Source organism: Lactuca saligna, chromosome 6, assembly GCF_052625555.1.
Source record: "Lactuca saligna cultivar CGN05327 chromosome 6, ASM5262555v1, whole genome shotgun sequence".
NCBI lineage: Eukaryota > Viridiplantae > Streptophyta > Magnoliopsida > Asterales > Asteraceae > Lactuca > Lactuca saligna.
In genome coordinates this window covers 161587671-161597303 of record NC_136422.1, presented here as the reverse complement: position 1 = coordinate 161597303, position 9633 = coordinate 161587671, and the positions used below count along the sequence as shown (strand labels likewise).

General features: G+C 29.5%; 2 protein-coding genes across 2 annotated transcripts; one reads left to right on the top strand and one right to left on the bottom strand.

Moving 5' to 3' along the window:
• Window positions 1-4264: 4264 nt before the first annotated feature.
• LOC145001492 (eupatolide synthase-like) lies at window positions 4265-6147 on the bottom strand. Its single transcript, XM_078960871.1, has 2 exons — window positions 5216-6147; window positions 4265-5086 (listed from the first exon to the last, which is right to left on the bottom strand). The coding sequence occupies exons 1-2, from the start codon at window positions 6095-6097 to the stop codon at window positions 4478-4480; spliced, it is 1491 nt and encodes a 496-aa protein (XP_078816997.1). The 5' UTR covers window positions 6098-6147; the 3' UTR covers window positions 4265-4477.
• Window positions 6148-8723: 2576 nt separating this feature from the next.
• LOC145003082 (uncharacterized) lies at window positions 8724-9356 on the top strand. The gene has a single exon (XM_078962232.1). The coding sequence runs from the start codon at window positions 8724-8726 to the stop codon at window positions 9354-9356; it is 633 nt and encodes a 210-aa protein (XP_078818358.1).
• Window positions 9357-9633: the final 277 nt, after the last annotated feature.

Here is a 9633-nt window from a genome sequence, read left to right as displayed (position 1 = left end):
TTTACCAAAATGCCGCCTTAACTCATATATGTGTATCAAAATGAATAATAGTTGAAAATACATATAAAAATATAAATTATATATAAAATCGTCGCCTTAAGTCATGCCTTACAAACAACGTGGTGTTCGCCAAAGCATGAAAAATCTTGAGGCTTGATATTGCATTTAAGTCACGCCTTACATTATTTAGAACTTTAATTTTGGTTAGGTTTTAGATTATGTTTATTTTATTATGTTTCAACGGTGAAGTTCTAATCTATAAAACCTTTCGATTTTAGTTTACATCGATGATGGTTATGTTTTCTAAATCTGCTTCGATTTTCATTCTTATGATTTGTATTGTTGATTTTTATTTTTGAAGTACAGGCATCCGAGAGCAAAAAGGTGCACACAATAGCACCACTACCCCTTCATCGATTGTTTCAATATGGAATATATGTCCACTGGGTAGTGAATTTGTATATGTCGATTTTATTTTTTTATTTTTACATTTATTGTATATGTCTTTAGTCAATGATTTTTTTGTGGCTTATGAAATCTTGAATGGAAGATACAACCGAGTCAATGTCTATAATGCTTTAACCATTTGTTCCCTTCCTGAATATAGGGATGGAAGTGATCCACTTATCTTACAACTTAGCAAAACCCAATAGTGATATTTGTTTTGATTGATAAAAACACAAATTGCACTCTCAAAAATGAGTTTTTCATCGATCCCTTTTTAATATTATAAAACATCTTTTAGACTGAATAACAAAGAAAAGATAAAGTTTTAGTATACCATGTAAATAGATTACATCGATAAACCTTATTGGAAAATGTTTATGATTGATTACTTTTGGTTACTTAATAGGGTTTTTTTTTTTTTTTTTTGGAAAAACTGTCTTCTAGTTTATCTATGGGAAAACTACAATAAAGTCCCTACATATTGGCCTCATAATCGATTTAGTCCTTATATATTTTTTTTATTCAATTGAGTCCCAAATACCGGTAATCGTATTCAATTTAATCCTTTGACCCGGTCAACAGGTCATCCAACTTTCAAAAATTACATTTTTGGCCCAGATTTCAAAATTTATTACAAATTTGGTCCAAAATTTACACTTTTGGCCCGGATTTTAATTTTTTTTTTACAAATTTGGTCCAAACTTTACCTTTTTTGCCCAAATTTTAGAATTTTATTATGAATTCATCTTAATTTTAGTTTTTTTGCAACTTTTTTTTTTCAAAAAATTGTTTCTAATATGTTTTTTCTTTATAAAATCATATTTATACCAAAAAAATGTATTTCCACATAAAAATCTTATATTTTCTATATAAAACTTTTTTTAAAAAGTTTTTTGTATATGAAATATCTAGTTATAAAAATATGTATTTATTTAGTATATATATATATATATATATATATATATATATATATATATATATATATATAAATTTGTTTTTATAAAAAAATGTATACACACCTATCACCTTTATATATATATATATATATATATATATATATATATATATATATATATATATATATATATATATATATATATATATATATATGCACATAAATAGGTGTGTATCTATATTTTTTTTATAAAATCGTGTTTGTTTATATTTTTTTTATAAAAACGTGTTTGAATAATTTTTTATATAATACGTGTTCGTATACATTTTATAAAAACGTGTTTAAATAAGTTTTTATATAATACGTGTTTGTATATATTTTATAAAATCGTGTTTGTATACATTTTATAAAATGTATACAAACACGTATTATATAAAAAAAAATATTCAAACATGTTTTTATAAAAAAAATATAAACAAAAATGATTTTATAAAAAAAATAGATAAAATAGGTGTTTGTATACATTTTTTTTTTCATAAAAACGGATTTCTATATATTTATATACTTAATAAATACTTATTTTTATAACTAAATATTTCATATACAAAAAACTTTTTGAAGAAAGTTTTTTTATAACTAAATATTTCATATACAAACACGATTTAATAAAAAAAATATAGATACACACCTATTTGTGTGCATATATATATATATATATATATATATATATATATATATATATATATATATATATATATATAAAGGTGATAGGTGTGTGTACATTCTTTTATAAAAACAAATTTATATATATTTATATACTAAATAAATACATATTTTTATAACTAGATATTTCATATACAAAAAACTTTTTAAAAAAAGTTTTATATAGAAAATATAAGATTTTTATGTGAAAATACATTTTTTTTGGTATAAATATGATTTTATAAAGAAAAAACATATTAGAAACAATTTTTTGAAAAACAAAGTTGCAAAAAAACTAAAATTAGGATGAATTCATAATAAAATTCTAAAATTTGGGCAAAAAAGGTAAAGTTTGGACAAAATTTGTAAAAAAAAATTAAAATCCAGGCCAAAAGTGTAAATTTTGGATCAAATTTGTAATAAATTTTGAAATCTGGGCCAAAAATGTAATTTTTGAAAGTTGGATGACCTGTTGACCGGGTCAAAGGATTAAATTGAATACGATTACCAGTATTTGGGACTTAGTTGAATAAAAAAAATATATAGGGACTAAATCGATTATGAGGCCAATATGTAGGGACTTTATTGTAGTTTTCCCGTTTATCTATTACATACTATTCTGTTTTTTCAAAGGAGAGATACATAGAACTCAGATTTATAATTTTCGTTTTGTGTTTTTGGAATACATTTTAGTTGTGAACTTCATGCTATGCAAGTACTTGTGTTGTCTAGGCATGCTGAGAAGTATAATAAGAACATTGCACAACCTTATTATTTCGTTTAACTGGTTTGAATCTTCTTATTGAGTTTACTTTCTCAATGATAAATAGGTATACCTTATACTCTTGAAAATAGGGTTGGGAACATTGTGAGTATCTGGGTTTTATTAGCAATAAGATAAGACATTAGTATAAAAGTTGCAATATAAACCTTTTTTAATTACATAATAATAACTAAACATAGATATGTGATAGATTATCTTTATAATTTAAATTACAATACATAACATAAAAATCGTATTAAAATTTCATTATGTTCCGTTGCATGCCTCACAGACATGTTTCTGGAAAGGAATTACTCATTCTAATATCTGGATTTTACGATTACCTATCATTTTCATTTCTTTGTTCTTTTATTCTTTGCAACCTCACATATCTCATAAAAAGTAATTCCGAAATCCATCACAAAATAGAAATGTTCTATAAACTCATATAAGGGAAGAAGAAAGATAAGACTAAATAAGTGTATGGTGTTAATCTAATTATGATGTTCTTTCATCTTTATTTGCATGTTTCTAGCTTGTTCGTAGTATTGTCTATAAAATATTGTTGTTATATTTGAAAGTTCATTTTCCCCTTTTCATCTTTTTTTTTTTCTACTTGGTTTTGGGGTGAAGTCGAAAGCCCTAAAACTGAAGGATAGTTGTATTCAGAACCAATTGAATATTGAAGATTTTTGTTAACATTAATTTCAATAATCATATGTACCCTAGAAGAGATATTAGAACTATACTTTATTTTTTTTATAACGTTTCTTTTATTTTTTTTAAATGTTCTACAAATGATAGCTACAAGATATGATCAGCCCTATCTATGATCAGAGGTAATTTGGTAAATCTTTAAATATTATACTTTATTAAAAGTACAAATGAATACTTTTAACTTTTGATTCCTTAAATTAACAATTGTATAGTTATGTTATATCAAATATCAATACATACAGAACGTCGATCAGATATTCGAATGTATATATTAATTTGAAATAATCATTATAATTTTACAAATAAAACATCTATCTGTATAAATGAATAATTTTTCTAAAAGCATTGATTAGTTATTAGGATTAGTTTTGCATTTATATGTATTTTTATATGTCCGCATGATATACGCAGATCATAATCTAATATATAGTATATATCAATCATATTATAATAGTGTCACTTTAAAGAATGTTTTATATAAACCCAATGTTGTCGTTAACTTAAACTCTCATTTTGTTAAAGTAGACTATACTTGATATTAGTGGATAAGTATGTTATAGAAGCAAATAACATTAAACAATATTTTCATCATTGGATAATTAGATTTTAGAACTTTAAGGTTCTAACATCTTGCCAAACAATACCATGATACTATTGGATAATTGAATGTTATAACTTTGGAGTTCTAATTACGCTAACCAACTTATATGTTGTTCCAGAAATAAATAAGAGATGCATGGTTCTAAAGATTTTAAATTCATTGCTAGATGTAATTTAAAGAAGGATGTAAAAATAGAATAAAACAAGAAAACAAGTTACCCCACCCACTCTCTTGGCCCACTTGCCTCAGAACCCCTTGTTCAATGAACTTATTGAGGTATCCAAATCAAATGATTACAAACATAGTATTACTCTCCTAATCGTGTTCCGATGGAAAACCGAATGATTATTAATTAGTCTTGCCAATCATGCTTTACGGGCACAAGGGAAAGAGGCGTTTTCCTAACAACAATCAGGGAGCCTACCTCTTCCATATCCAGTTCCTCGTTCTTCATTCCACTTGGAAGTTGCCAATCAAAGGAGTAAAAAAGGTTTGCAATCGTATATTCCACAATCTGAGTAGCAACGCTTGCCGCTGGACAGGCTCTTCTGCCCCCTCCAAATGGAATCATCTCACTGCGATCCAACTCAACGTTTTCTAAGCGCTCCGGATTGAAAATGGATGCAGTCTCTTTCCACACTTTTGGATCCCTTCCTATCCCCCATGCATTTATCAACACTCTTGTCCCAGGGAAGATGTCGTACCCACCAATCTGACAATGCTTTACGCATTCTCTTGTAAGCAAGAATGGAACAGTCGAATGCAATCTTAACGCCTCCTTCACCACCAACTTTAAGTATGGCATATTTGCAACATCTGATTCCTCAACGCTTGATTTTCTTCCAACGCATCTTCGAATTTCCTCTTGTAGCTTTTTCATAACTCTAGGGTTTTTAATAATCTCAGACATCGTCCACACCATTGTCGTGGTAGTTGTGTCAATTGCTCCATTAAGCACATTCTGATAAAGATTCAGATCAAAAGAGTTAGCTTACATTTATATGCTTTTTGAGAAACAATATTAATTAATTCAGGATACCAAGAACCGGTATATCACTCTAAAAGGGAAACTTAAAAAAAAAAAGTTTACCATCAAAAGGGCTTTCATTTCGTTTGTAGTCAACTGAGATCTGCATGCATCAACCATGTCTTTTTCATGGTCACTTGTTCCAGTATGATCAATATGCTCATCAAGAACCATTTGAAGAAAGGCATCAAAATTACTGAAAGTCTTTTCTAGCCTCCGATTAAACCCAAGTAGTTCGTCTAATATTAACCCTAATCTACCTGGATAAATATCGGAAACAGAACCACAAAGAGAGATCACCAGATCATCAAGCATCTCTTTTAATTTTTTACCTCTAAACGTCTCTTCTCTATAGCTCTTACCCACTGCAACCTTGCTAACAATGTCGGTTACAAGATGAAAGAGCCTCTCGTCTAGGTCAATGGTAGTATTCAGTGATGAAAAAGAATCAAGCATGCCCTTGACCTCAGTGTCTACCACTCTTTTGAACAATCTACTCCTCTTAGAACCTAAGAACTCGGTTACCAAAACCTTTCGCATCTCCTTCCATTGATCAGCATGAGGGGAGAAAGCAACGTCCATGTAGTCGAAGGTAAGTCGTTTGAAACCCTTGGAACGTGGACGATTACAAAGTATCTGATCGTGGGTTTTTAAGGCCTGGTTTGCAAATTCACTGGAGGAGATGATGACGTATGGTGTGGCACCTAAATGGACAGTCATAATAGGGCCGTATTTTCGTGAGACTTTCCATAGGATTTGATGGAAGTTTTTACCTATCACTTGATGCAAGTTTCCTATTATTGGAAGCTTAGGAGGGCTAGGGGGGAGGTTAGGGGCAGCCTTGGATGTTTTCATCCATCGCAGGGCATATATGAAGATGGAAGAAAAAAAGAGAATTGATACTGTTGAAAAAAGCGATGAAGGGAAGAAATTGAAGATATCCATGTCAATGATTTTTCTCTTTGTTGTGTTTGTTTATTTGGCAATCGTATCGAGCTCCATTTATAATGGAGCCTAAGATGACAATCAATCAACCTCATTTTAAAATAAAAAAGGTTCGATGACTAGTCGCCGTCTTGTACAATGTTGAATATATATGTGAATATGTTGACTATGTTTGTATTGTTTTGGCAACACAAAGTTGAATCTTTATTATTTTAATAGATATAAAATTATACTAATGGAGTATTGCTTCTAAGTTGTCACCACCAAGTCCATTGAATATAGTAGATATATTGTTTATTTTATATAATAATAATCAAGGGGTTCTCGGAGAGGTTTAGAGTTAAAATCACAAACTTTAACGCGGGTGCATTTTGAATAATTTTAAACCACAAACTGCATCATAGATGTTCAAAGTCGCATTATGTCGTGTAGTTTGATGCGAGCGGTTTATATAATTTAATTTGGTTGCGGTTTTTGCGGTTTGATGAGTTGCTCAACGTTATTTCTTTCGAAAAACCAAAAGGCCGAGCCATTTAAAAAATTGAATGCTTTCGTTTTATAAAACAAATAATTTTTTAAACTTATATTGTTTTTAATAAATTGTAATTCACGTTGCTATAGTTTTGTAGGTATCACATGTTTTTTTTTTTATATTGATGTTATAGTTGTTATATTCTTGTAAATCGTGACATCTTGATCTAATAGTGATTTAAGGTTACGTTATAAACAGTTGGTTATCATATTTTCACTTTGTAATAAATTTATATACATCGTTTTTAAATCATGATTTAAAGTTATAAAAACAATAACGATATATATATATATATAGATGTTTATATTCACAATGTGAATCTATACTATAAATCAATAATTTTGTATAAATTCACTGTATCAATTTGCACATATTTACAGTGTGAATTTGTACAGATTTAGAGTATGAATTTGCAAAAATTTCAGAGCACATAATCCACAGGATAAATCTGAACAAATCAATTTTTTTATTAAATTTGATATGAATGGATGGATAATAAAAAGTTATAAATTTCTATATACTTTTTTGATGAAAAAATTGATCTAAAAATTTAGAAAATATTGGTTCTTTGGTACTAACATTTAAAATGGTTCGTTGACGAATCCAACCATATATATATATATATATATATATATATATATATATATATATATATATATATATATATATATATATATATATATATATATATATATAACATGTTGTGTGGTACGGTTTGAACCACTGTTCGATAAATACAAACTACAGTGTATGTAGTTTGATATAGTGAGGAACCGCGTTATGCGGTGTAGACGTTTTATGCGGTGTTTTGCACACCCCTAAATAAGGGTGTTGAATATCTAAACAATCTTAATATTTTTTGTTAGTTAATAAAATAATTTTTTTTTTCAAAAAGTCTTAAAAATTGGTAAAATTTTAAATTTTTATCAATTTTTTTCGGTTCAGCATGCAACAAATTAATTTGAGACTATTTCATAAAACGACTTAAAAATTAAGAGTATTCTACAAAAAAAATAAATTTTGGGACTATTTCGTAAATGAACCAATATATATATATATATATATATATATATATATATATATATATATATATATATATATATATATATATATATATATATGAAAAATATTTTTATATATTACTGTCAAAGTTGTTTTTCCAATTAAACATCTTTATACTTTTAGTTAAATAAATATATAAAAATATTTAAATAAAAAATGAAATTTAAAAACGTTTTTTATACATGTAATCTCCGTCTCTGCATCATATTAATGAAGATATGGTGTGTTAATTGTACTTTTTTGAAGGGTCTAATTAGTGGTTTGGTCTAGGCTTTCTATGTAATAGGTGCTTTTGGTTATTTGATAGCTTATTATAGTTTTCTTGGAGTTTACGGTTATCTGTAAGGAGTCTACGACCGTAAGCTGTTTACGGTCGTAAACCCAGGGTCGGCCCAATATTGTATAAATAAGGGTTTGCTAGGTCTTTTGAAGTTGTTGACGCCTCAATATTTTCATCTCCTGTAACCGCAAGTTGTACCAGACGTGATTCTAATAGAAAAGCGTGTACAAGCTTGTTTGTTCTTTATTCTACTCGTTCTTAATTGATTTACTGATTGTGTTTGCTATTTGATCACTAGTAAGATCCGTTTTAGGGCCTTACAATTGGTATCAGAGCAAAACCAGCGTCAAAGGCACTCTACAATCGATTTTGGACCGGGTTCTCATCTGTTTGCGACTAGAGTTTGTAATTGCTGGAAAAAGGTTTTAGATTTCGTCAAATCTGCAATTTTTCAAAGCTTACGACCACAATCTTAGTTTACGGCCACAAGCTCTTCGCAGTTCGTGTGCAGTAAAGTGTGTTCTTGGGCCGTGAATAAAGAGTATTCATAAACCGGAAACTAACTGTTCTTGGACCGTAAATCTAAACTGTAAACACATTACGACCATAAACTCAGAGTTTACGGCCGCAAACACACCCTTGACCGTTAACCTTGTTTACGGCCACAAATAGTGCTTTGACTGTGTTTGACCAGAAACTTAATTTAATTTTAAATAATTTAATTTCTATTTCATATTAATTTAATCATAATAATGGATTCTAAAAGTCAAACACACCACCACGAGCTGGATTCTGTAATGGGCACAACTACCCAAATTCCTAGACTCCTGTCTGCTGAAGGTTTTCCAGAATGGAAGTATAGAATTGAAAACTACATCAAGATGAAAGACTTTAAAATCTGGAGAAGCATAATAAAAGATCCTGTCAGAATAACCACTACGATCTCAGGTCAATTGGTTGACAAGAATTTTGAAAATTATACAGATAAAGACTTCGAGAAGGTTGAAGAGCAAGAAAAGGCTTTGGCCACCTTGACCATGGCTTTGTCTCCAGATATTTCTCAAGGTTTCAGGGAGTACACTTCTGCTAAGGCTTTGTGGGAAGCCCTAATTGAAGTCTATGAGGGGAATGAAGATATGAAGAAGAGTCGCCAAGATATGTTGCCACAACGTTTCAATATGTTCAACTACATTCCTGGAGATACTCTTGAAGCACAACTGCAGCAGTTCACATCTCTTAACACTGAAATGACTATAGCCGGGATTTTCTACACAAAGTCTAAGATAAACAATAAGCTGCTAAATGCTCTCCGAAAGTCTTGGGACATGAATGTAGCTGTCATAAAGAACACTAAGATCTTAGTCGACTCTCTCTTGCTGAAGTAATGGCTGTCATCAAGGCCTGTGATATTGATGACAAGCAGCGAGAGATAAACCATGTGAACTCATACTCAGCTGTGAACCTTGGGATCTCCTCTAGTAATGCTCTTTCATCTCTTATTTTTTCTTCTGTAGGTCAATCATTTGCTGCTCAGCAAGCTTAGGTTCATTCCTTCTCCACTCCATCATCATCTTCTCTTCCTGTTGCATTAGTCGTGCCTCTCTCTTAGAATCAATCGTTCATGGGTGCTCAAGCTGCTTTTGCCTCCTCCAATATGGCTTC

Bases quoted from the DNA above. Each gene is read 5' to 3' on its own strand.
- LOC145001492 (XM_078960871.1), bottom strand. From the start codon at position 6,097: ATGGATATCTTCAATTTCTTCCCTTCATCGCTTTTTTCAACAGTATCA. The intron at 5,087-5,215 runs GTAAACTTTTTT...AATCTTTATCAG, and splicing joins AAATGAAAGCCCTTTTGATG to AATGTGCTTAATGGAGCAAT.
- LOC145003082 (XM_078962232.1), top strand. From the start codon at position 8,724: ATGGATTCTAAAAGTCAAACACACCACCACGAGCTGGATTCTGTAATG.